The sequence below is a fragment of the Phalacrocorax aristotelis genome, chromosome 11 (assembly GCF_949628215.1).
Source record: "Phalacrocorax aristotelis chromosome 11, bGulAri2.1, whole genome shotgun sequence".
In the NCBI taxonomy this organism is placed as follows: Eukaryota; Metazoa; Chordata; class Aves; order Suliformes; family Phalacrocoracidae; genus Phalacrocorax; species Phalacrocorax aristotelis.
In genome coordinates, this window is record NC_134286.1 from 3,417,103 (window position 1) to 3,444,506 (window position 27,404).

The 27,404-nt window shown below is 36.5% G+C and overlaps 1 protein-coding gene across 2 annotated transcripts in view; it reads left to right on the forward strand.

Annotated features, from left to right (window-relative positions):
• LOC142063197 (connector enhancer of kinase suppressor of ras 2-like) overlaps window positions 1-27,404 on the forward strand; it is a 214,048-nt gene that overhangs the window by 146,787 nt on the left and 39,857 nt on the right. The window contains exons 10-14 of one of the 2 annotated variants that reach the window (XM_075106631.1): window positions 2,902-3,035; window positions 3,624-3,829; window positions 8,654-8,740; window positions 10,101-10,105; window positions 10,215-10,457. In XM_075106631.1, the coding sequence (XP_074962732.1) occupies window positions 2,902-3,035; window positions 3,624-3,829; window positions 8,654-8,740; window positions 10,101-10,105; window positions 10,215-10,457 (675 nt within the window). Of the gene's footprint in view, window positions 1-2,901; window positions 3,036-3,623; window positions 3,830-6,703; window positions 6,706-8,653; window positions 8,741-10,100; window positions 10,106-10,214; window positions 10,458-27,404 lie in introns of both variants that reach the window. The other variant, XM_075106632.1, reaches the window with a different exon arrangement.

Genomic DNA, 27,404 nt, shown 5'->3' on the forward strand with positions numbered 1-27,404 from the left:
AGGACGCGCTCTTACGGTATGCCAATCAAAAAGGCAAGAAGAAGAGTGCGTATTTCAGGGTGGGGCACTCTTTGACCATTATTTTTCAAATGCATTTATTGTGATTTATTTAGGAATGAATTGCAGTAAGTTTAAAAACCCAAGAAATATAATGCCTGTCTTCAGGAAGGGGAAATGCAAGAGTCAGGGAATCATAAGTCAGTCGGTTAATATGCACAAACAGTTTGCGAGCACTTGGAAGGTAACAGATGAGTAAAATCAACATGAATTTATTATGAAGAAATCATTAAACAGATTTAATGCTCTTATGTGAGCAGTTAACTGGCCTGGTAGATAGGAAAGAAGCTGTATGTCTTACTCTGATATTAATACCTTTTCCCATGATGTTCTCCTAAGTATGGCATAGAGAATTAAGGACTAGGTGAAATTGAGATTGAATGGGTGGAAAATTACTGGAAAACCTTGCCTAACAAATAGCTGTTAATGGTTTACTATCAAACAAGGGATGTCTCATTTAGTATTCAACAGATAGGTGATACGAGTGTGTTTGTTCCGTGTTTTTCTGGCAACCTGAAGGATCTGCTTACTACATTTGCATACAGTGCTGAACCAGGAGGGTCTGCAAACGCAATGGAGTCTTGGTTGGTAGATAAAAATTTGGAAATTCTAGTTTGGAAAACTAGAAAAATGCTCTAAAAATGTAAAGAAATTAAAGAGGGGCAAGTGTAAAGAATTCTACTTGGAAATAATCAACTGCAGTTTTAAAGAATGTAACAATTGAAAAATATGGCAATAATTCCAAATAATGTGGAAAATACAGTAAAGAAAAAGCAAATGTCATGTTAGAAGGTACTCAAATATCTGACTGAGACATAAATAGGAATATGAAACACAAGATAAGTGAATTATAATTGTTGTGCTTTATTCAGTATTCGTACAATCTCAGCTGGGTAATGAGAACACCTACTATGCGCTGGGTTCATCTGGGCTACTCGGAGAAAGAACAGAGCACACTACAGTTCATTAGTGCTTTAGAAAACCAGCCCTATAAGGGAAGAATTAGGGTTTTTTCTTGTTTTCTAGCCAAAATAAAGGGAAACAGATAGTATTCAGAATGTAAACATAATTAAAAAGTTAAAGAAGAGTGAAAAGGGAAGTTCTCACTTTCTGGGACGAGTAGGACAAGAATTTAATTGAAGCAAAAACGATTACATGGCTATAAAGTTAGATTTTTTAAAAAAGCCTATCAGGAAAAGCATGGCTATCACCCTCCTTAGGGGCAAACTCAACAGTGATATTACCTCTCCACGCCGTTTTTTTCTATTGTCAACTTCATAGACTAACCTGTAACTCTGATGACTGCTGAATATACAACCATGGAAAAGGAATTATTTACAAGAGACTTGGTATAGGTAATTTCTCTTCTGATTCGGAAATGGAGTTTCTGCTTATCTTTCTTTGATGGTGATAATTTATGTTTTGACCCATGTGAAACTGTATCCAGCTGCAGGCAAATTGGGAGATTACTAGAATATATTTAATCTTTTTACTAATACTGCCACACTGAAACTGCAGAAATAATAGTAGTGTTCTAAAGGTAGTGGTTGATACTGTGTATAACGTGGTAGGCCCTTATTTCCAAAAATGAGTAGTGAATGATTCTTGTCTTTGGCAGTCACTTCTTACCTATTTATGTTGATAGTATGAAAGAAACCTAAAACATTTCATCAGAGTAGAAGAGGCTTAACAATAAGCACAGAAAAGTAGTATAATTTGGACCTCTGTGCAGACTGATATTCTCATGAAAAAACATCCTTTTTGGGTATTTAGGATTGCTTTTACTTGGTGAATCACAAAAATAATTTCAATGTTTATCTCTAGAAGATACAAACCCTTGTGTTTAGAAAAAGATTATAACTGGTCAGCATAGATTTCATCCTATTTCTAGGTCACTGTGTTTTCCTTCCACCTATAGAAAACTAGTACCTATTTAAGCACAGTTTTGTATTTGAATGGGAATTTTTCATATAGACAGTTGAAACAATAATACTAAATAAAAGTATTTTTTATTTCCTCAATATAAACACAGACTGTACGTTGGCTGAAAAATATTCTTTGTGTATATATCTTTGTATCCTGCACAGAATATTTCATTGTAGTCCTTATAGCCATTGACTTGAGCCTCCCTAGGGCATTTGAGAAAAAAAAAATGTTTAACTTCATTTAAAAATTAAAAAAAAACCCAAACAAAACACAAAAAGACCCACATACGTTATTAATGCTGCTAATATTTGTGGTGCTCACATTTATTGCTTAGGTTAATTTATATTTCATTGCTAGTCACCACAGAACCTATATTTTTATCATCATAGTACAAGCATCACAGCTATTATTTCAGTAAAAATAGGAAACAATAGATGACTCTGAATTCTCTTTTCTTAAAAAAAAATCTAGGTATTCTGTCCTTGTTAACAATAAATCTTCTACTGAAACTGACATTATAGTTATGAACATTTTCATTCAGTGCAAGTATTTCAGAGTTCTGTAATTAATTTTTGTATTAATGGCATTGAATAGTGTATGTCCTTTCTCCCGTTCTAATTGATTTTCTGCATTGGTTAAAAATCACATTTAGATTCTGAGTCCCAGATTTATCTATGAGATGGCTTTTAAATTAATTTCACTACTGGTCTTTCATCAGTTTCTTTCATAACTAGTCTTGAACTCTTCAATAAAACAGTGTTTCAGTAGACATCTTTTTGGCAGAAACTTCAGTAATTCGAAGAAATGGCCACCCAAAAAAAGAGGTCAAGATTCCTAAAATTGTACACCTTGACTTTGTTATTACTTGTAGCACAGAAAACATTAATTTATTTTCCATGTGCTTTCCTTTTTTTACAGCCTGTAATTCCAACCAGTCCAACAAGCAGCTCTACAACACCAACAAGTACAATGGGCATATCCTCAAAAATGGAGAACTCTGCGCTCCAGGATGTTTTCATTCTGTCTCCGATGTCAGGACTTTATGGCCCCAGGTATTTACATCCTAATGAATCTGAGGTTTTGAAAAATGAAATTTTACATTTAATTTCACTAGATTAATAAATCAAACAAAGAAAGCACCCCACAATCAAACCAAATCTTTAGTAAAATTAAGAGCTAGAAAAGCACTAAGCAGCATATCATTATTTTAAGAGACTTAACTTTCACTTAGCTAGATACAAGTTGAGCAAAATCTGGTTTTAGTCATAAACCAAGGAAGCATTTAAAGAAGTCTTTAATCATTTAGTTTTGTTTACTTTTCTGTGACCACTTGTATCTTATTCTAAAGCATGCATTTCTGCAAGGGAAACCTTTGCCTTCTCATGTTATACCACTTGTGCTTCCTTTCAGATACTAGAAAACTCCTGAATAACTATATTTTTCTTACAGTTATAATGGAACCTAATTATGATTTCATTAATTTACATTTGTTGTGTTGGGACACTTTTATTAAAATTCTCACATACAGCATTTTAGTTACAGGACTTTTTATTGGTAGTGTTTGGGAGAGACAGTTGTACGCTTTAGCTTTGTCATAAAATGGTTAATTTCTCTAGAATCTTCTGGTTTACTCTTTTTAGGGATGAAGTTGGAATAATATCTTGTGATGACATCAGCAAATTTGGAAAGTCTGGAATGAAAGGCTCTGAGTCTCCAAGCTATTTTCTGGAGCATGAAAGCGGGAAGTACTACACCTTAATTGAAGGTGAAGGCCACCCTGTGGGCTCTGAGTATGAGAGAAGCAGAGCTACAGGAGTGCGGAGAAGAGAAAAAACACCCACTCATGGTAGGCTTGATTTTTTTAACATTTTTAAATTGACTGGATTTACAAACTGTGCTATTAACACTGCAACACCCCCAAATATCCATCAATCTCTGTTACACTGTGACCTGTTGGCTCTGAATACCAGACAAAAGTTCATGTGAAGGAATAATTAGTATAATTACAAGCTAACATTAAGAAGCAGGAGTGTGTAAGTTGTTTATAGATTATTTCTGCAGTGCATACTTAAAATTTAGAATGATTCTTGAGTTCATATTATTCGGATAGCTACCATCTTGATTTCCTCAAGTGCGTTGACAAGCTCTTGGAGATTTTTCTAGTTTAAATGTTCTGGACGGTTAAACTTCAGTGGAGGGCCTGAAAAGACTTACTTGTGGTCTAAAAGTATCTATAAGATGCAATTCAGTGCCACATTACATAGATATAATTACATGAGTAGTATCCTGCAATGCATGTGTTAATACCAGAAATATATTTCAAAAACTTGGCATGGGGACTGCTTAAATATATAAGATGCTATTAAAACAAAAAGAAATTCTGGTTTTGTATAGAAATTTCTTGTGTGTGTATATCCATATGGGTATACAGGTATATATACATATGTGCTTGTATATATAAGTATATTTATCTATATAAAAGGTATTGCTGAAAATGAATTTATGACAATTTTTTTGCTTATCTGTTAAAACTGATTTGCTTGGTGTTTGGTGAATTTTAGAATACTACTGAAATACAGCAGTGTATTCTCCACGTACTTGCAGTGGTTTTCTTTTCAAGGCAGTAAGTTATTTTTGTAAAGTTTACAGATATGAGATAAAAGATTTTTTAAAAAATCTGTAATTATATCTGATTTGAAATGGCATTTCTGAGCCTTGGAGAAAGCAATGACTTCCCCCGATCATAACATACTGTGTGGGTAGGTTCTATATTTGTATATACGCACGTGTGTGTGTGTGTGTGTGATGCCATCAGTAAGTATTTCATTCACCTACTCTAAGTTGGTGGGTTTTTTTTTTTCCTTTCTTTCATTTTGTTAAAAAGGAGTTCTTAAGTTTTTTTGTCTTAGATATCTAGGAAAGGGAAAACCTCTCACAAGCTCAGAGTAGTAAAGAAAAATGTGTCTGTGAAGAGCACAGGTAATAAAAACATGCTGCAGTTCAATGGAGATAATACCAAAGGCAGATATAGTGGAAGATCCAATAACAGCTAAAGTGGAACACAGTTGGGGAGAAAAAAGAACAATCTTTAAGCACTCCAGGCAGTGATTCCGTTGGTCTGCCATAGAACGGGTTAGTCTCTGGTGCAGAATTTGATACCATGGATGTTATTAAATGTAGTTTCCCCTGCTGCTTTCAGTTGTTAGTACTTGGAGACAATGCAGCTTTCTCTTCCTTGCTTTCAAACTGAGGTGTTCTTAACACCATATATGTTAGAGAGGGAACAACTGATGGGCCCAGATGCCAGAACAGATTTTGATAGTTAAAATGCACAAGTATTTTCCTCTGCCAATAAATGTGTGCTGAGGTTTTCTTATTATATGTGAGATATCTATGGCACAGTTTACATAACTTACCCGGGTTAAGGTTTCAACCGCATTACCTTTCGGCTTGAGATCAGGTAATGAATGGCAGTTAAATAATTTCACTTGCTGTTTTGAGAGCTGAGAGGGTAGAATTCAACTCTGAAAATATGACAGCTGCAAATATACTCCAAATTATGTCAAGCTGCAGTGATAGTTCTCTGCAGCTAGAGAGTGATAATTCACTGTAGTAAGACTTTCCCAACAAAGGACACAAGCTTTCCACATGTTGTTCTGGTTTTGTCATTCTAATAGTTTTAAAGCAATCTTAGCTTGTGTTTATCAAGTAAACAGAACTTTTGTCTTGTTTTTGTATTTTGCTAACTACAGCCAGATTTATGGTAAAAAATGGCAAAATATTAGTTGTAAAATGGAGGGGATCATGTGTGTGTATATATACACTTACACACACACTACCTTTTCAGACTAGGGAAATTTTAATAGATCTTTGTTACATGTAGGATATTTTAGTGACTTGTACAACCAGATACTTGATGCTTGAAAGAGCTGTAACACTGAAGAGTAGGATTCAATCTTAAGACTAGTCATATTCAGTCTTTATCTCCCTGATAAGTGACATCATTTTATTATAAAATTAGAATAAAAGATAAATCTTAACTGTGATTAAAATTGGAGCCAGATGGGTGTAACTGGCGTGCTTTCATAAATTCATGCTGCATGATGACTCAAAATGTTGGGCTCTGTGCCTGATCCCAGTAATACACAAGATTTTTCTTGTGTTTATGATGGACAGTTCTGATTTTCTGTAACTTAGAAAATTTAGAAGAAATTTTGTTTTAAATACTCAGGAATATGCCTTTCTTTCAAAAGCAATTGTTAAACCAGAATTTTTAAACTACAGATTAAACTAATCTGTCAATTAACAGATTCCCAAATCCAAACTTTGATCTACTATAGTAGACTATTTTGCACTTTTTGACTTAATGTATATCTCTATCTTATGTAATGTATATCTATACATTTGAACCATCAAAGTGACAGTATGTCTTTCAGTGGAAAGACAGGATTCATGGTAGATCCACTAAACACATATCTGATGCTGGAACCAGATAGCCATGGACAAAGTAAGGAAAATAAAACTTCTGAAGTCCTTCATGGCTGAGTAAAGGCTTTCATTATTGCTAGGGCTCGCACAAACCACAGTTCAGAAATTCCTGCCACAGACTTACCAGCATTAAATCAATTATTAGAAAACGGTTTCTGTTGCAGCCGGTAAGTGGAAGGATACCTGACTCTTGGTATTGATAATATATGCAAAATCCAAGGAGGCAAGCAAGAAGTCCATTTTCCCAAACCATTTGTGAAAATTAAGTTTGTATTTGTCATTGCTGCAGTGCTGCTTTTTGGTTTTTTAACCAAGAGTTACACCCTGATATTAGTCCAACCCTAACATGCAATGGTATTTAGAGGTCTTGTGGCAATGCATATCAAATCTCTTCTGTTTATATGTTAAAGATGGAAAAACATCATAAATGAGTTTTTTTTTTTCTTTCAATTTATACTGGTAGACAATAATTTTCTACTTCTCAGAAAAATATCCACGTTTCAATGTTAAAACAGTTTATAGGTTACATTTGCCTGGGAAAGACCTTGGAAGTAAAATATGCAGTATGCAAAATCACTGGTTCCTTTGTTTGGCTTCTGTGTTTCCTGTCCTAAATTCCTATTTTTTTATGTCAGTCATGCTGTGGCACCTGGCATTTGTGTTACAAATCATTTCAGAGCTTCAGACCTCTTTTCTCTTTACTGAAATACTGCTAAGGTTTATTACGTTGACCTTCATTTGTTATCTGCATTCTTATTTCTTGTTTTTGGTTTGGGGTTTTCTTTTGTTTTAATTTATAAACTTTACTTGTTTCTCATTCTTTTCCATATTACTGATTCTTCCTTTCCTTTGATTTGCTGGGGTTTTTTATTAATGTTGTTATTTTAAGACCAAATTTGAGATTAGGAGTTGAATAAAACATCTGTAGTTAAAGACAGTTTCAACTGTTAGGCAGACAGGGAAACTACATATATATTCCATACAATTAGTTATACGCTAACTTTCATAGTCTGAGTGACAGTGTAATATGGGAAAATCTCGGTTCTCTCGGTTTATGTTACCCCTTCAATTTTCAGAAAATGATGCTATCCTGAAGCATAGTGGTCATATATACCTGTTTGTTTTTAAATCGTCCTAGCATTTTAGTAGCTAAAGAGCTTCATTTTTGAAAAATGGTGAATAAAAAACCCCTATGTTAACATACACAGAATCCACAGAAAATATTTTGTCGCTCTAATCAACCTGGGGAAATTGATAATGAAAAATAAACTATTTTCACATTTGAAGTCTATAATTATCCTAGAAACAGAGCAGTAGCAAACTACTTTTTAAAAAAAAATTGCTCAAGTGATAAAGAAGCACACTAAATTAGTCAGCTGGCATACAGAAAAAGGAATCTCTGGCTTTATGGGTCAGACAGAACTTAACCCATAATCTAGAGGGTGTGTTTCTGTGTTTTGTGATAATAATGACAAGGCCAAAGTGCTAATACTTTATAGTCAGTTTTGTAGCATTCCTCGTTTAATGGCCTGCTCTCGATGTTCTGCTGATGCTATAGTAGGGAATGAACAATGCACAGTAATATCTTGCAGCCACAGTGCCATAAAACCATATTCATTAAAACCCTAATATCCGAATTGGGGTTTTTTTGTTGTTGTTGTTACCAAACTGCACTCTGTGTTTTCTTTTTAAGGCATTTGAAATTAATGTCCCTCAAAACTATGAGATCCCCTCATTACTCACCACGTGATTTTCCAGGTCAGATAGGTTTTACTTTTTAACTGACAGATATGTGATGTTGTATCTGTATTAATAATCTTTCTAGTTTTACTAAAGCATATTAAAAACTGCTTCTTTCTTTATTCCAAAACATCTATTTAATGAGCAAACAAGTTTTGACAGAAGAGAGTTTAAAAATAAATTTGTAATCTGCTATAAGATTACAAGTAATTTCAGCAAAGTCAGCGGTACTTCCCTTTGCATTGGCTTATGAAGAGGAGAATCCAGCATCCATGATGTTTAATTGATCCTGAATGCTACAATTTAATAACGTACAGGTGCGGATAAAAAGCATTGTTCTGAAGGGTCATGTCATGTCTCTAACTGATAGGCATTACGTACTCTACAGCCTTCTAATTTTAAACTTCAGAAATTGTATTGGTGTATCTTGAATTGTTTCCAGGAGATTTAAGGCCTGTTTCTATGCCTACTGAGTACAGCTGGATAGGGGAGTCAAAAGAGCAAAACATGTACAAGAGGGAAAGCAGAGGTGAGTATTTTTTTTTTCTTTGCTGTTCTTCAAGTTTTTTTTCCTGTTACTTAAGAAGCATGAAGGTATCGTCACAGGGACCAAACGTATTTTTCTTGATTGCCATGGAGAACAGAAAAAAGCCTTTTTAGTATCTGGGGGTTTGTGTTTCTGTTCCTGAAAATTAAAAAGTTTGTATTAGTAGGAGGATTTACTCTATCTAATTCTAGTATAAATATAGATAAACATCAAGGGGAAAAAAATACTTATAAGATTCAGGTATATGTTAATAGCAATCAGTTCTTAATCTTCACGGTTCTAGAAAGCAATAACTGATGTTATAGATGTAATGTCCTTTGAGACACATTTTGATTACTATGAATGAATATTTGAAACCAGAATAAGCAATTGTACTGTCAATGTTCAGACCAGCAGCCCTAATCATATACATCTCTATTGATTCCAGAGGGAATTATGAACTTTGGAAGAAGCATGGTGGTAGAAAAGTTCTTTTTATCCTTTATTTTTCCTCCACTAAAAAGCGAGCATATGATTCAAAAGAATATATTTCAGATATGCTGATATGTTTATTGTTATGCCAATTGTTAAAGATTCTTAAATAAAATATTCTGAAAAAATAGTATTTGGGCACAGTGTGGGTAGCTGAGAGGAGTTCAACTTCACTGCTTATAATATGACAAGATTGAATGATACTGTTGAAAATTAATATAAGATTTTAAACTACCTTTTTCAGTAATCTTCCATTCCAAGAGAAAATAAATTTCATTTAAGGCACAAGTTTCTTCTGATTTATTCCAAATGTGTTGATTTATGTTTAGTTTGTATTTCGCTGTTACAGCCAGATTCTTTTCCTCAGACTTGTTGCCTGGCCAGTTCCCATTTTGACGTTGTGCCCAAGTATGCTGCAAATCTCCTGCAGACCATTATTCCACTTTGTCAGGTTCCTTGAAAATTACAATCCTTGTCTCTGGAATGGGCCCAGAGATGCTCCCTGCTTGATATAATTTACAAATACTTTATGTGGACACTCACTTTCACCTCAGATGCCAGGGGGTGCCAGTAAACGTGGTACTGAGTCCAGTGCAAGCCCTCACAATTCACTTGACATTCCCATGACTCTTTCCAATTTAGCAATACCAAGTGATGATCTTTGACATTACACTGAAACCTTTTGGCTGTATTTGTATTTTCTTTGTTATGTAAGCCATGTATTGTGGGCTAGCTTCATACTGTCTGACCTGCAGGGGCCTGGGTCCGCACCACTATCTTCTGTGTGTCCAGGTTTTGCAGCAACTACTTAGTTTGCTCTTGATTGGAACCTTGGCACAAAGAAGTTTCTTTGCAGAGGAAAGAGACTCAGATGAAGTGGGGAATTAACCAAGCTGACAATACAGATGCAGCCAAAATAGTTCTGTTTGTTTCCTCTTACTAATATTTCTTTTTTCTTTTTTTCCCTCCAACAACTGACTCTGAGAATTCCCTCCTGCGGTATCTGAGTGATGACAAGATACTGGTCATCCAAGAAGAGCCTTTGACACAAAAAGACAACAAAAGGGACACAGGCCGTAGGTCAAGAAAAAAGGGCAAAAACACAAGCCCAAACTACCCTATTAGTCCATCTGTGTTGACATCTACTATTAATGTTAGGCTTGAACCTGGACAGCAAGATGTCTTGAATTTCTCACAAGCAGAAAATAATACAGTTCCACTTTATCACGTAAGTACATAACAAAAACATATTACATAATAAGTACATGGAAAAACACCAAAATGTTTTCCTTTTTGGATTGATATAGGTATAAAGGCATATTCTTCTACCTTATGTTTTAATACTGTATTTTATAGTCCAAGACAGTTGCTTGATGTCAGTATCATGATAGCTTTCACGTTAGAGCAGTTGAGACATAATGGAAAAATGCAAGGCAAGGACTATTTGATATCAGATGCTTTAAGTAAAATAGTGCTTTTAATTACTCAGTCTCACTGAGTTTAGTTTAATTTGACTGTATTATTTTTTCATAGGTTCATAAGCATCCCATACTCAGCCTCTGATAATAATTATAGATAGGTTTATATGCTTTTATATTTCCACTTCAATCCCTATGTCTTGTAAAAACAGACAAGCTTAATGGAGTTACTCTTTATTTCAATTGCAGTACCATGGCCACAGTTGAGTAATGTGAATTTGCTCATACTGATAATAGAGGAAATATTTTGGACTAAAAACTATGGAAACAATATAATTCACTGGTTGAATGACTGGCCAGTTCTTATAGCCACCATGAAAAAGCACTAGGTTCTCATGACTGTCAGCTAGTGCAGAATCTCGCTGTACTGATTTGAATGTCCTGAAATAATCAATAGCCTTTCAGAGATCAGCCCTCGCTGTTCATGCTTTGTATGTGTGTATTTTTTATAGAGGCATTCTTAAATTTTACTCATGGTCCCACCTATTGGGAGCAGACTGCCCCATTCTCATGGCACAGTGTAATAGCTTTTGTGCTCAAACCTTGATATCTTCAGGGCAGTTTTTTACTAAAAAAAAAAAAAAAAAAAAAAGCTGCCTGTTTCCTCCCCACATTTGGTATGGAATCTTTTCAAGGTGCATTTGTTTTCTAATCACTGTGAATTTCCTCTTAGAGAGACATAAGTTAAAAAGCAGGACTTGTAGGAAGCTTCTTCAGACTTTTTTGTATTTGGAGCTCCTACTTGGTGTTTCTTTCTCTGAGCAAAATCTTGGGAGATGACTGTATTTGCATCAAGCCTGAGAGCTGAGTAAGGTTCACCTAAGGGGATACATTTGAAATATAGCCAGCTATTCATCTCTGCTGCTGCAAGCTGTCAGCATCTGAGCCTGCCTTCCAGAAATTGAAGTTTTCCTTTCCTATGCCACTTGAAGTTAGTATTTCTGGAAAAGGTGGAAGGTCTTTTTCCCCAACTTCGGAGAAAGTCAAATAGTCTATAAATCAAGTCATGCAGTTGTTCAGTGGGAGTTGTTTATTCTGTCCGTAAAATCTTACAGAGATTATCAGGGTCACAAAGTCAAAGAAAAGGATTTCAAATCCAGAGAGAAAAGCAGTAACTACTTTACTAGGATGAAAAAGAAAATTTTTAAGCAAGTCTGCAAAAAAACTAAACAAAATTTAGTAACTTGGTATATAATCAACTGGTTTTAGTTTTTGGAAGTGTGATGATTGTCTGTTGACTCACCTGACTTCTGAAGAAGGGGAAATGAGTCATATGGGGTAAGATGTTAGTTGCACCCTTAAAGTAATGGTAGTTGCTGGTTAAGTTCCCAGAGTCAGGCCTGTTGTCACAAGATTTATTTTTTTTATCATCGACACAACCCCTAGTTAAAGCTTCAAGGCAAAATAAATTTCTTGGCAAAGCCAACATATAAGTTGCCATTTAATTCAGATAAACCAGAATTTAACACTTGAAGTTTGTTAGGAAATCACCAAATCAAGTCAGATCTGTTCCCTTTATTGCCTAGCAATGGCAAAAGTTATAACTTCAAGGGAAAGTATAAGGAGGCAGGTGTTGGGCAACGTATGAGTCTCACTAAAGTAATCAGAGGTTGATAGTCCTGAAGTGGATACTCTTTCAAAAATAAAAATGGCATTTCTCTTGAAGATTACTGTGTCATACATTCACCATTATTTCAGAACTAAAGATAGATAATCTTGCACGATTTCCATACCGTCATGTGGGCTTTGTGTTCTGTAGAGCAGTTTGCAAATCACTCTATAGAGAAAAACAACCAGTTCCACATTATAGAAATATTAGTTTGTCTTAAAGGTCTGCAATATTATAATATGCCGTTTTAAATTATTTTTGTCAACTGTTTTCTGTTTGTAGGCCACAATTCTGTGGCTTTCACTGTGTGTTAAAAGAAACCCAGATATTTAAAACAGACATGATAAATTTCAGCCTTGAGAAAAGGAGGCTCAGAGGGGATCTCATCACCGTGTACCAGTACTTAAGGGGTAGCTACAAAGAAGATGGAGACTCCCTTTTTACACGGAGTCACATGGAGAGGACAAGGGGGATGGACACAAGTTGCTCTTGGAGAGATTGTGATTGGACACGAGAGGGAAGTGTTTCACAGTGAGGACAGTCACCACTGGAATAATCTCCCCAGGGAAGGGGTTGTCTCGCCCATGTTGGACACCTTTAAGAGTCGGCTGGACAGGGTGCTGGGCCGTTTTGTCTAGACTGTGCTCTGCCTAGAAAGGTTGGACTAGATGATCCCTGAGGTCCCTTCCAACCTGGGATTCTGGGATTCTGTGAAATTAGTAATATGATACTGTATGATAACACAATAAATAAGCAAAAAGAACCTAATGACATCATATGTCAACTGTAAAGGGACTGAAGGAAATGCAGGAAACTGGAAAAAGGTGTTGCCCTTGGAGGAGATAACATTACACACAGTGGTTGCTCTATCCAAAAAGTCAGGGCAGCACCTGTTTCACAAACTCTGTTGTAATGTGCAGTAATTACAGAGGAGGACACACGTAAAATGATTATTCATGCACTGACAAAGTGGTATTAATTCTTTTGTCACCATAAATTATTTGAACAGCATTAGAGACAGACCTTTGCAGTCCTTCAGGAGATAGTCATAGGAATTGGAATATCTCAGGCTCTTAGTCAACAGCCTTATAAATATACAAAAGGAACTGAGTCGACAAATATACAGGAGTTGCTGACACAGGTTTTGTGGGTTCTTGCCAGTACAGAATCATTCATATTAACAACATCTTTCCACTCTGAATACCGAAAGAATTCTGAAAAGCAAAGCAAAAAATTGTTTGGCATATCTATCCTGAAAGATAGCTACCCAGCATGAAAATGTTAAATATCAAAGAACATTTAATCCCATTTTGATATCAGAAGGAAGAGAACAATAACAGGTGGTGGTGTTCCTAGATAGAAATTTAGGTTTTATGTAGATATCTCATTTCCTTAATATGTGTTACTAGGATTTTCATAAGCATTTTAATATATTTACTTATTTGGATAATGAGATTTTATTCTATCAATAATTCATTCTACAACAAGACTAAAGTTAATCAAAAGAAGATACTATTAAACTTTACCAAACCAAATCAGCATAAAACAGCTTTTGCCACTTTAGTATTTAAAAAAAGGAAAAAGCATTTGTCTGAGGTCAGTGTACCTTTTCCTTGCTCTTCTAGTCTAGGTTTTGTTTTTTCTCAGCTGCCTGGAGGCCATACTATCAGGTGGCAGAACTGGTTTATATTTTGGGGGGGGTTGTATATGGAAGTCAAAACTGCAGAACTGTTACAATCAAATTTCCATGAATTCCTCCACACTTAATACATGCCCAGAATGACTTTGGGATACGGTTCAAAATTTCAACCCAGATACATGCTTTGGAGAACGGAGATGATAATGTTAAATAGGATCTTAATCATCTTTAGTAAAGGGAAGGTGATAGTGTCTTGTAAGCAAACAAGTACGGCATGATGGAAGGAGAAATTGAGATATGTAGAGTCACTTAGCCATTGCTTTCTTTTCTAAGTATATTTACATAGATAAGTACCCCAAAAAAGGCACTTACTTAACAGTAGTTTAAATTGCCAGACAGAGGCGTAAGAAGTTTTACAAAATTGGTAATTGCATAGATTCACCACTAGATTAATGCTTTGGAAAGAATGTTGATTTGGAACCTAAAATTAAACAATTAGACTGATTTCATAAGTTGCTGTGAGGATGCAGAGTTACTATATAAAATGGATATTTAGGTAATGCAATATTGGCAGTATGCCCAGGATATAAAATGATGCATAAAGCTATGTTGCAGCAAAATATTACTGTCAAGAAACACTGCCCCTTTCAGGATATATTTATAACTCTAATATGATTGATATGCAATTCGGTGATGCATGTCACAGGTTCTAAGGAAGAGTCATTTACAATTAACAAAGCTTTTATAATTAATTATTATAGAATATTTCTTAGGACCTGACTTCCTATGTGTACTAATGCTTCACTTCTGAAGTTACATTGTTACCAGATTAAGCCGAAATAGTGAGGCAGGCATATGTAAATATCACAAAATTGTAGCATTGCTGAAATACACTATTGCAATAGAGTCTGGGCTTACAAGAATCGAGTTAAAATCTGTGTATATTTTTATTTCATATTACCAGAGCCCACTCTGAAGAAAATGAACTTATTGAGTAGGACTCCTGCACAGTAGAACAGATCTGCATGAGAACTTTTTCATTTTTCCCCAAAAATAAAACACAAAAAGTCTCGAATGGAAAACACTCTTCATCTTTAAACTGATATTTGGAATTTTAAAAAACTCTAGCGAACCGCACGTTTTCTGCTACTCAGTTACATTTTGCACTATGGGAACCAGCTTCTGTCTCAAAGGAATGTTGGAGTTCTTACTCCAGACCCAGTATGAAAATCCACCTGGTGTTCAACTTGGTGCTTTTACAGCCTTAGATTTGCACTAGTTTCTGATGCTCTGAAATTTAATTTTCTGGTTAAGACACGAAATTCTCAAAGATAACGATCTCTCAATTGATTTTACTTGGCAATAAATGTTCTGGGCCTATTATCTACAAAGTAATTGGATGTTTTGTAGTTTCATATATTAAGAAACTGGATTATGAACTATTGAATCTTCTAAATTTTTTTGTGAATTAGAATTCAGGGTACAGAAGAGACTTAATTCTTAATGAATTTTAAGATTCTTTCATTTCAATATTCCCTACATAGTAAAGCAGAAATAATGTCTGCTTTAGGGTAGTCATTGAGAATGTTATGGCAGTAGTCACTTTATTTTAAAGATAATTTGAAGCATTATAGTAGGTTAGGGTTAGTCGTTGTTTCACAGCACTTGCTTGACTTGCTTTTTATTTTCTTCCTGCTGATCACAGGAAGTTGGTAATGGATGCCTTTTAGCACAGACTGATGTAAATGCTATTTAATTGTTCTTGGAGCTGCAGAAAGCAGCTTGACAAATGGCATAAAGTTTAATGGTACATGCTGAGAACTAAAATGTGTGCAAAAACAGCGGAGATCTGTTTTTTCTGTAATGCGTGCATGCTGGGATGCGCCAGATGTTCCAGACGCTTCTTTTTGGATGTTAGGCAGTCTGAGTGCTACTATGATAAGTATAGTCTGGGAGAACCATATGTATTCAGCTCCATATGATCAAAGGAGTCTTTTATTGGCAATTTCGTAGGAAAAGTGCCCATATTTTATTCCTTGCTTCCTGGTTTTGCAGGAAGAAGCAAAGCTGTGCTAAGTGTCAAGGATGAAAATTACTTTCTTCAGAGTTTTATTTCCTTTCTGAATTGCTGAACAAATTCTATCTTTGCTTTTTATTTAAGTATCTGTAATATGGCAAGCACTCCTTCCCTACCTTGCAGGCGTGTTGAGAAATCACTGTGAGAATGATTATGTGGAATCTGGCTGCTCAGAGAAGCTAATGTAAGTCTTCCTGGCTTGTGTAGCTTCGAAGTGATTCTGTCCTGTTGTATTGATTGTAAGATAAGATTATTTTGCATTTGTACTGTACCATAACTGTGTAGATGAAGGCTTGAGCTGATAAGTAGCTAGCTAGCTAGTATTGTAAGATGGATCCTTCAGTAGCAATGTCCAATAAATATTTCTTTATGGTTCTCTTTAGACATGACTCGCTAAACTATGCCCTTCATTAATCTATAGAGTTGAAAATGGAAAAGGCATTTCACAGTACAAGGAAAACAAAGGGAAATAAACTATGGTTGTCCTTGATTTCTATTAAAACCCCCACCTATCTGCAATTAGGAGAAGCAAGAAGGCATTTGGGTTTGTGTTAGATTTTAGTCCTGAGCAACTTATTCCATGAAGTAGGTTCTATGAAATGGTTAAAAGTTTTGCCTATGAGTTCCACAGCACTAAGGAAGTGAAATTACTGTTGAATATAAACTTCTGGTACCCTTTATACTCTTGTCTGTAATGCGAATTGAAAGCTGTGTATAGATTCTCTACGCTAGACCAAATTTAGCTCATGTATCTGCACAGCGCAAACCAATGTTTGTTTCAGATATACTTTTACAGATCCAGAAGCAACTTAGAAAATTGGTTGATCTTACTCCAGAAATAACATCCAAGCGTAGCATGTCTGTCTGGCTCTGTAGAGCAGTTGTGAAGCTCAGCTGAGGTATGAGTATCTCCATTATTTGTTGCAGACCTGTCCTGGGCTCTAGCCGTGCAGTATTTCAGGAGAGGGCCTGGAATTTTGCACCGAACACACTGCAGTGGTTAGGACTGATGTCTTTGCACTGGCCTGTGATACCTGCTTCAACAATTCAACCACGAGACAGGCTATGAATTGTTGCTTGCTTCTGTTTAGGCTACCTTGTTTGTTTTGAATTCTTTAAACTGATGCTTTACAGCAAAGCAAATATGAGGCTGTCTTATCCAAACATGCACAGTATTTTCCTAAGTAATTTTTCTGTATTAGAGCATATTTAAATTACGTTATTCTGCAGCCTTCAAACAAACCACTACAAACTACCTATGAAAGTCAGCAAATGAAGCATTCATTAACCTACTGTATCCTCATGTCTAAATTGCAATTTGTAAAGCATTCTGGACTCCTTTGACTCCAGAAAGTCACAACAGAGCCAACATTTTCTTTATTGTATTATTTTAGCAAATAAATGTATGGCTTGTTTTTATTTCTTTGGGCTACCAAAAAAAAAGTATTTTATTTCTGATTTTGTATGTGTAAAGATAAATTTAACAGCCATTCGGATTGATAAGAGTCAGCATTTGTTTATAAATATTAGCTACAACTGATATTATTGCTACCATGATTGCAATATTTATCACCCAGAAGAACGCACCAAATGCAAATATGCAAACTCATCTTCCTTGTAACACAGCTATCGTCTCCTACTGTTGCTGACAAAGGGATCAGTATGCAGGAAGCCAGCTGTAGTACTCTGAAGACTTCCCTCTGAGTCTTCTTCTCTACTCACTGGCTCGGGCCTTGGCCCCTCTCCTTTCCCTCATCACCTTCTCTGCAGGCTTCCTACCTTCCCCAGCAAGAGAACGGGGGTTTGGAGGATGAGAGAAAGCATTGCACGGCCAAAAATGAGGTCAGTCCTGTTATAGGGCAGGGTCATGGGTAGTCTCTACCTAGAGGAAGGGGAAGAAATTGACTGTCTTTTTCCCTGACCTGTGCCACTTCTCGAGCTAAATCCTTTCAACTTTAGCCACTCCCCATCTTCCCCTTCCCCTTCCCTTCCCTTTCCCATGAAATTCTGTGCAGCAAAATCACTGCTGAGTATTGAGCTGCATGTTGGCTGTTCTTAACTTCTCAGCAAGAAAATGCTTGTGCTTCATGACAGTAGAGGCTTGCAGTTCAGAAATATATTCCATCTAACAGCATAATTTCATGTGATTGGATTTCCAACTGTATTAGGGCTCTGAACGCTTTTTTTCTTGGGAAGAATTGCATTGTGTTTTCCACGTGAAATCTGTAAAATGCCACTGTACCTTTTATTAAACGGCATTAAATTCTGCCTTGTGATTTTTATGTGATGAAATAAAATTCTATTCTCTTAAACTTTAGTGGATACGTCGGTTGCTATGCATCTTGTATTAAATTAAGGTTGCACCTATGCATTCCATAAAACTCAGTAGTTCTGGTAAGTTTATTGCAGGAAAATCATATCTGGTGTCTGTTCCAGAAAAACAAGGGTTTTGGAAAACACAAATCTATTTGCAAGTTAATTTGCTGGTATTCTTTGACAAAAAACCTCCCACCCATTTCTTTGGAATGCTGTATTTATGCTTAGGTTTTGAAGAAAAGAAGGATTTGGAGGGGAGTTTGGGAGTAGTGGTGGTGGATATTTTTGTTTGTTTATTTTTCACACCTTTGATGTTCAGATTAAACCTCCCTTAGATTTCTTTAATTTCCCTTAAATTAAAAGGGTGGATTGATGAAGACAAAGGTAGGCTTTGGTCAACAGAAAATAAAGTTTATCCATCAGTGTGATTTGTCTTTTTGGACTTTTTTTTGCTTTACTACATGAGATAAATTTTGTTAGTCACAGCACAGTCTTCCTTTAGATATTCTTTTAGAATATCCCTTTCTACCTCAAGTTTAATCTGGGATAGCTTCTCTTTGGGATGTGACATTTTCCTAAAACCAGAACTTCCATTCTGTTAAAAATTTTGCTGCTTTCTCTATGACTTACGATGCGCTGACATAATGTTCATAATGTATCACGCATAATTAAAAATTCCGAGTGGATATTTTTCTTCTGTCTTTAGTTACTTTTCTCACCTGTCATATTGGGTTTTTCAGCATAAAAATTGAGCATCTTTGAACTGTGCATGGATGTAGCTTGCGTGTGGTTATTTCCTGTCTCTGTTATATCTCTTCTCAACAAAAGCAAAAAGAAAAACCTCAAAGGCTGCTTTCGGTTTTAGCTGGGCATAATAACTTTGCAAGTGCATTCAATGGGTTAAGCATCAGCTCACTGAACAAGAGAGATAAGTACAGCCCCTGCAACAAGGCTGCTGTTTCACTTTTGAACAAACATAATTTAAAAAATGCTTAAGATAATGAATATGTTGAGTTAAGGAAGCAGGAGAAGAAATCACTTTTGTAGGGAATTCAATATTTGAGTATGGAACAATAGTATTTCTAATAAAGGTAAAAGAACCTTTTTTGCATCTGAATAAATGACATATCCGGAGGGAATGAATATATTGCATTTGACCAGTGAGATTAGTAGCTCTCATTACCAGTCTGTTCTACAATCATTACCAACTATTCGAGTCTCTTCCAGTAGTAAACAACAAATAAACAATGACTTTTGAATGCTTTCAAACTCTTCCTGCAGTTCAGGGTTCTTTTGTTTTCTGTGATCTACACGATTTCTTTACTTATTAGGAGAAAATATTCCTTTTCACTACGAAATCCTCATTCAAGGAAACAATTTCTTGGTTGTCAGCTATTTATAGAAATTTCATGATAAATAGGAGTTTCTACAGGATTTGCTTTGGCAGAGGATCATCAGATCTGCTTGTTAGATTGTATAGGCCTTATTGTCCTTTCATTTCTACCTGTGTAAGTCAGAAGTAGATCCACTAAAATCCCTAGAGGTATGTAAATGTGAAGCTGACTCTAAAGGCGGCTGATAGGTGCCAGTGACCTGAATTTCACAGAATTTGTGCTTTATAGTCTGTGACAGCATGACAAGACTTGTGGCTCCTGAGCCTCCCACGTGACTACTAGTCATGAAAGTGGCCTTTTAGTAAGATTAAGTAAAGTTTTACTCTGGGAACTAGGATAAGGCAATTTCTTTTCCAGATATCGGGAACATAACACTGTTAAGAAGCAACTGCTCAAAAAAAATATTATATATAAGGATGCATAAATTGCAGCTAGGAGTCTACCTCATACAAGTCATTATCAGTATTGTATCTGTGCATGTAATTACAGTTACACAAGGAGGTTAATTATAGCTATATGTACCAATGTATAGAAATGCCAGTGTGGGGGTTTTTTCCACATATGGTATCAGAAATCCTTCTATAAGGTTGGCATTTGAAGCTAGCAACTAGATTATACTCCAATGATAGCTTCTTTGGGGGTAAAATCTCAGTCAAATAAAAGGTCATACCTATGCGTATGTATGTAAATCTGTAGTAATCCCTAGCATCTGTACTTAAATTGTGGTAATAATATATGTATGCCATTAATGTGTCAGGAGCAGAGATTTTTTTCCTAATAAATTAAGTACTGATAAAAACTTAAACGGTCATAAATAGGTTTTCAATTGCCTGCATTGTAATTGCATTTAAAACAAACACCGTTCAAGTACTCATATTAACTATTTTCCCCCTCTCTGTATCTATACAGATATTTTTCTTTGCCCTTCTCTAAATCGCAGTGAACATTTTGCATAACCTATGAGTAGTTATACGGTTAACTCATATTTTTTCTTTTTCCCCACTGTTATAGAGCCATTGTAAGATTTCCCTTCTTTAGTTAATTAGATTAGATTATTCACTATATTTGAAAATCAGTGCTCATTAATGCAAAAAATTAGTGGTGTTGAAAGACCTCTGGAAAACCATGTTTTATTAACAGAAGCACATTTCACTCTAGTACATCTTTTTCAGTCTAATATATGCAAGTTCACAACATTCAGTTGTTTACAGCTGTACTGATGGAATACATCCGACCAAAAGGAATCTCGGAACCACGGCCCACAGTGATCACTGTGATATAGGTGTTCTCTCTGCATTTCTGTGGAAGGAAAGCAGTGCCTGGGCTAGTTTGGGGTGGGTAGTGAAAATCTGTAGTACAGGTGATAAAAAGAAGACGGTCAGCACAGTGTGAACAAGGGATTATTTTAGCTTTGTCAAGGGACAGAGTGCGGGATGAATCCCATTTGGGAAAGTGAATAAACAGTGATTTGGAAAACACTTTGCTATTAGTTTGGGAGCAGTTTTAGAGAGGAAAGGCCTCTACTAATTGAGAAATAGAATGGGAAACACTTAAACTGACTAAATTTTTTCCCCCACTTTCAGTTGCTAAACTCAGTGCCACTAGAAGGCAGCGGGATATGAGAAAATCTGAGCCTTCTGGTATGAATAAATCTTATTTTTATAACAGTTTCATGGGTAGTGCTGCTGTCAAAGTTCTTTTACTCAGTGTGCCACACAGTATTTTACCAGGCTGTCCACAGTATTTTCAGGGATGGTCAGATTGGTTCATTCATATTTAACAGTGCATTAGCAGCAGCAGGAATCTGACATTTATTATGCAGGATTTCAGTGAAGCTCTTCAAACAGCTATTTTGCTGGAGATGTATGCTGTTATCTCTTACAGTCTACTTTAAGAAAATATAAATATTTGTAGATGGTATGTTCTCATTTTTATAGGTTCTTTGGGCTAGATTTCAGTGTACTCCAAGGAGTATTAAGTTATTTATAGCACTCAGGAAACCCTTTTGTGTACAAAATTGCCCAACGAGGAGCTCCACCTTTCCCTGGTTTCAGCAAGGTCTGTAGAACTCCCTGCTTTAAGCATAAGGGCACCATTTCATTACTTCTGCCAGCTAAGATAATCTTATTTGAATGGTAACCGTCTTTGATACTCACATTTGATAGGATATTTTAACGGAATTAACTACCAGAACAGGTAAAAGGCAAAATTTTTTGGTAGTAAATAGTATTAAATGCAGCAACAAGAGGTACTTGTAAAATACGTAGCTTCCTAATTATTGTGGAAGGTAAGAGACAGGAAAGCCTATGTAAGTGAAAACTTTTAAGCTCATGCCATTTATGTTGTATCGTTTGCCATGCCCCATTCTCTGGCTTGAGTGTGGGTTGACTGTGGCAACGTTTTATTCAAAACACAAGCACGTCACAGAAAGTTCCAGCTACAAAACCGGGAAGGGTGGTTAGTGCTCTTTAATTTTCAGCCCTATGATTATTACAAGGATCATTATGAAACTTCATGTAGTGATTTAGTGATCCACTTTTGACTTTATAGAGGCTGACAGTACCTTTGTGTGCTTGATAGTTTGGAAATAAATCTTTGCCATTAACAATCCTACTGCACGTTCACCATGTTCCAGCAGCAGGCTGCTTCTCCTTTGGATATGAGGAATGATTTGGATAGCAGGAATGCTTGAGAGAAAACAGGAAAAAGTCATCACATAGATCTACATGGTCCTGCTCTGGGGAAAATGTCTTTCTGAACTTAGGTTAGATAACTAGTCTAACCTTATTAGATGCAAGCAGGTGAGGAACAAGAATCCTTGGATGTTTTAATATTACTGTGATATCATCAATCCTCTCCAAACTTATTAATTACCAGGGTAACTTGATCACTTAAGCTTTTTTTTCACCTGCTTCAACTGGCATATCATCCATTATCTCTAGCAGAAATGGCGTGGTGGAAGGTGATAAATGACTTTGTGTATGGATGCACCAGGAGGATACATGAAGGAGGGAGGTGGCAAAGTACATGCTTGTCCCCTGAATGTTTTAAAATTTTCTTAGAAACGCGTGCTGTTAGACTGTACCTGTGCTGTAGCCCATGTTGTTAAATAGACCCAGCAGGCTTCCTGTCTCTTACATGTGCAATGTGCACTTCAGTTTTGTAACTGTTCTCTGAAGCCACGTGTGGTCAAATATCTTACAGTATGCCTGAAGTAGTGATACTAAAACGCAAACATTATATTCAAAAAAAACAATCTGTTTCCTATTTGGTTCTTCAGAAAGCATTTAGAGTAAAAGATTTCTCAAGTGTGAATTTCTGCATTTATAAACAAATACACATTAACTGTAAAACAGGCATTTTTGTCATTTCAAGAGGAGAAACTGGTTTTTAGCTGTGGGAAACCTTCTCCATCATAAAGCTTCCTTTAAAGTGAACAAAACAGTCTGAAGATTTTATTTTTAATTCTGAATCACTTACTACTAAAAGACGTGATTATTTCCAAACCTCAGAGGAACAACCAGTGTAGTAAATGAGTTATGTAAAGCTAGGTAAGAATGGTATTAAAGGAAGTTTTGATGACACGTTCATCATTGTTCTTAAAATCCTCTACAGTTCGTTCTTCTGAAATTCTGTATTCTGTAGTATTTGTGCTTTACATTTAACAAACTTCCTTACAATTATTAATATTTTTGCAAACACTGACATTCTAACACACCTTTAGCTCCCTTCTTCTTTTCAAGAGCTTTGATCGCAATTATACAGCTACATTACAAGTGCAACTGTAGTGAAACGACATTATAAGTGCAACTGTAGTGAAACTACATTATAAGTGCAGGTACAAGTTGCTTTAAACATGACCTTGATTGTGAAATAGCATTTAGTTAGAAATTGAAATAAATTTTCCATTTCCTTTTCCTTAGAGTTACAGAATGACTACTGTGGTTTACTTCTGTGACTTCTTTTGCTGCAGATACTGCTATGTTGAGTGCACCAAGGAAGTATGGTCTTTAGTTGTGCTTAATACTGTCTGTTTTTCTTCTGCAGAGAGCAGGGGACACAGTCAGTGGAGATACGGAAAGGTAATTACTTCTGTTATTCTACATTTAATATATACATAATCTATATATGAATTATAGTTACTTATGTACTTTTAGAAACTTAGTTGAAATATTTGAGGAATAAACTTTCAGATTTTAGTGAGAAAAGCATTAATATAATTTAGTAAATGTCATCACTTTCATTTGCTAACTACATCAATTACAAATTGCAAAGGTTGAAAAGATACTTCAGACATTAAGTTTATTAAAGATTACTAGGGGGAAAATTATACTACTACTAAGTAGCAGATGTTTTTCCCCATCTTTTTTTTTTTTACTTTTGAAATTTAGTATTTCAGGATCACTCTGAGGCTGAAAAGCATAACACATGACTAGCACGATTTTTGGAAATAACTGGCAGAAGTTTTCAATGAACATCTAAAAGCTAATTCAGTTTGTGCAGAAGTTACTGTTTGTTGTGGCGCATATTTGATAAATACTAATGATACTCTTCAGTTTGTTCCTTACTATTGAATTTAATCAACTAATTCTAATGAATGAAATAGTGATTTTTTCTTTACCTTGCAGTTTATCTGATGAAGTATGTTCATATTCTAGTTGCAGCCAATAAGTCATATTAAAAGAATAAGTTTGACTTAACAGACACTTGGGTATCATAGAATGTCATAATGAAGCTTAACTGGAATCTGTTCACATGGATAATTATTCTTTTCTACATCTTTTCATCCTGTATATGGCCTAAACCTATTTAAGAAGCCAAACCATGTACTGAATATAAAATAATTAATGACATTTAGAGTGCTTTCACCAATCTAAAGGATTTACAATTGATGATTATGATTTTCTTCAGTGGTATAAATACCACTACCTTACAGCTAGAAGCCTGAGGTACAACAACATTAGCTGTCGATCACCAAACACAAGCCACCTCGTGCTGGATTTTTCAGGATTGTCAGCACTTTTACCTCTTTATATGTGTATGAAACATTGTAGTTCATTTCAAAGGCAGGTGTAATGGTAAGAGTTTACTGATGTTTCCCCAGCTGTAGGATGCTGTGCATGTTTAGAATGGCGTTCAACTAAATCAAGTAGCACTGCTATCACAGAGGGAAGTGAGGTAAGGGTGGAGTTTGAAAGACTTTTTCTAATGTAAAATTCTACTTTGTCTCATAAAAGACAGTGTTGTCTCTCCATTGCTGCCATTGTAGTACTCCATTACCTCATCATCCACTACCTCAGCTAAATATAGATTCTTACTTTTGTAATAAACTAAGTGTAGTCCCACTTAGTATTTAGCCCCAGTTCAGAGCCAAAGCAGCATCCATTGTGTATAAGGCAGGGGTTATACACAGGGAACAAGGGTGTCATTCTCGGGCTCTTTTTAAGTAACAATTGGATTTCACCTTTTGCCCTTACCTCTTACATTGGAGTTCTCAGAACTTATTGTTTTCTGACAATCTTAAGTATTTACCATTTTCAATTAGTCTCCCAACTCTGTCATTGCAGGTGCTGTAGTCCTGTTCTCCCCACGCTCTTGTTTCTCCTTACTTTTTGCAACTCCCTTTCCTCATCCTCCTTCATTCCGGTATGGCTGCTCCTTCCCTCAGGTTCTTCCTACCTGACTTTCTGCAACAGAGAGAAATCACAGTTCCCTCCCCAGAAAAAGTCAGACTTGTCACCTTTTTTTTTTTCTTTTGTCTTCTTTCTCCACACCCATAGTTTCTTGCAGTCACAAGGAAGAGCTGCAAAGGAGTTTTGTTCTCCCTAGACCAAAGCACACCTAATTATTCTGTGTGGGTTGCACATGCTCAGTCTGGCCAGGGACATTACCATCCAGATGGAACATCCTTGGTGGATGGGACACAAGTCTCTACTGGACATCTGCCAAAATATATTTTCCAGGGACATATGACTTGATGAAATTTTGGCAAACTTTCATAGCAAAAGGCTATTCTTTTTTGTTCTTTAATAGAATGTCTCTCCCTTTCCTAATCCTTCTCCCACACGTTTTAAAATTCCAGTCTAAAACATGACCATATTATATCTTTTCAATTATGTTGAAAAAATTTTTAAAAGAGGTAGAATGGTATCTTCTTGCTCCCAATAACCTTTTGAGTGGTTTCAAGAGCTTAAAATCCACTGAGATGGGCACTGGTAGATTTTCACTACATGTAGTTAAGTTTTGGGGAGCTAAAGACAAACGGGATAATTCACGCACTTGGATGAGATAGCATTGTCTTTATTAACTATATAGTTGCCTATGCAGTTCCTGTGATGTGATTGCATTCTTTAAAATAAAAAGAAAAGAAAAAAAAAGCCAAAAAGCAGAAGACACACGCTTCTTGCATGTAGTAGAATGTACCACATGCTGCAGGGAATATATACCAAAAGCAATAGCAGCTACATGAGAAATCTGAGACTACAAAATGTTACTAGGAATATCTAGCTTTTTAAATGTTTCAGGTGAGTAGAACGTAAAGCAAGCTTAGCAGCGTTTTGTTTTTCTTTTTTTAAGCCTTGACCAGAATAAAAGCTAGGTATTTCTGCATTACAGCTCTGGGTTCTTCCAAACTCTTTTGGCACATTTACATCACATATTTGCCCCAGCACTACACACAGGGCTAGGCTCTCACCATCCATGCAGAGCGCCCACACCCCTCATTAGAAGATACTGTCCATTCACACATTAAACCCTGCCCCTACCTGAGCTCTACTTTTAAGCAGCCTTGTGCCCAGAGAAGCAGGGCAGCCACAGGCAAGTTGTGACCCTTCACTTCTGAATAGGTGTCATGATTTAGGAAATTACACTCTCTAACTAGATGTGGAAATGTGTGAGTACTCTGAGGTTTTAGGAAGGCAAACTAAATCAAACGCTTCCTGAAGAAGCAGCCGATTTGTTTTTCTTCGTACCAGAAGCAATTTACCCAGTTTGTTATTATTTCAGAAATGAGGAAGGTGTAATGGGCATCAAACTTGTAGTTCCTGCTGCAGCTTTTTTACAAACATAGAATCCTAGAATCACTAAGGTGGGAAAAGACCTCTAGGATCATAAAGTCCAACCCCCAACCCAACACCCTCAGGCCTTCTAAACCATGTCCCCAAGTGCCATGTCTACATGGTTTTTTAAACCCCCCAGGGACGGTGACTCCCCCACCTCTCTGGGCAGCCTGTGCCAGGGCCTGACCGCTCTGGCAGGGAAGACATTTTCCCTCATCTCCAACCCAAACCTCCCCTGGCGCAGCCTGAGGCCGTTTCCTCTCGTCCTGTCACTGGTGACCTGGGAGCAGAGACCAACCCCCCCCCCTCACTCCAGCCCCTCTCAGGCAGCTGCAGAGAGCGAGAAGGGCCCCCCTCAGCCCCCTCTTCTCCAGGCTAAACCCCCCCAGCTCCCCCAGCCGCCCCCCAGCACACTTGTGCTCCAGACCCTGCCCCAGCCCCGCTGCCCTTCTCTGGACACGCTCCAGCCCCTCCAGGGCCTTCTTGTCCCGAGGGGCCCAAACCTGAGCCCAGCATTTGAGGTGGGGCCTCCCCAGTGCCGAGCACAGGGGCCCCATCCCTGCCCGGCTCCTGCTGGCCACCCCAGTGCTGCCACAAGCCCGGG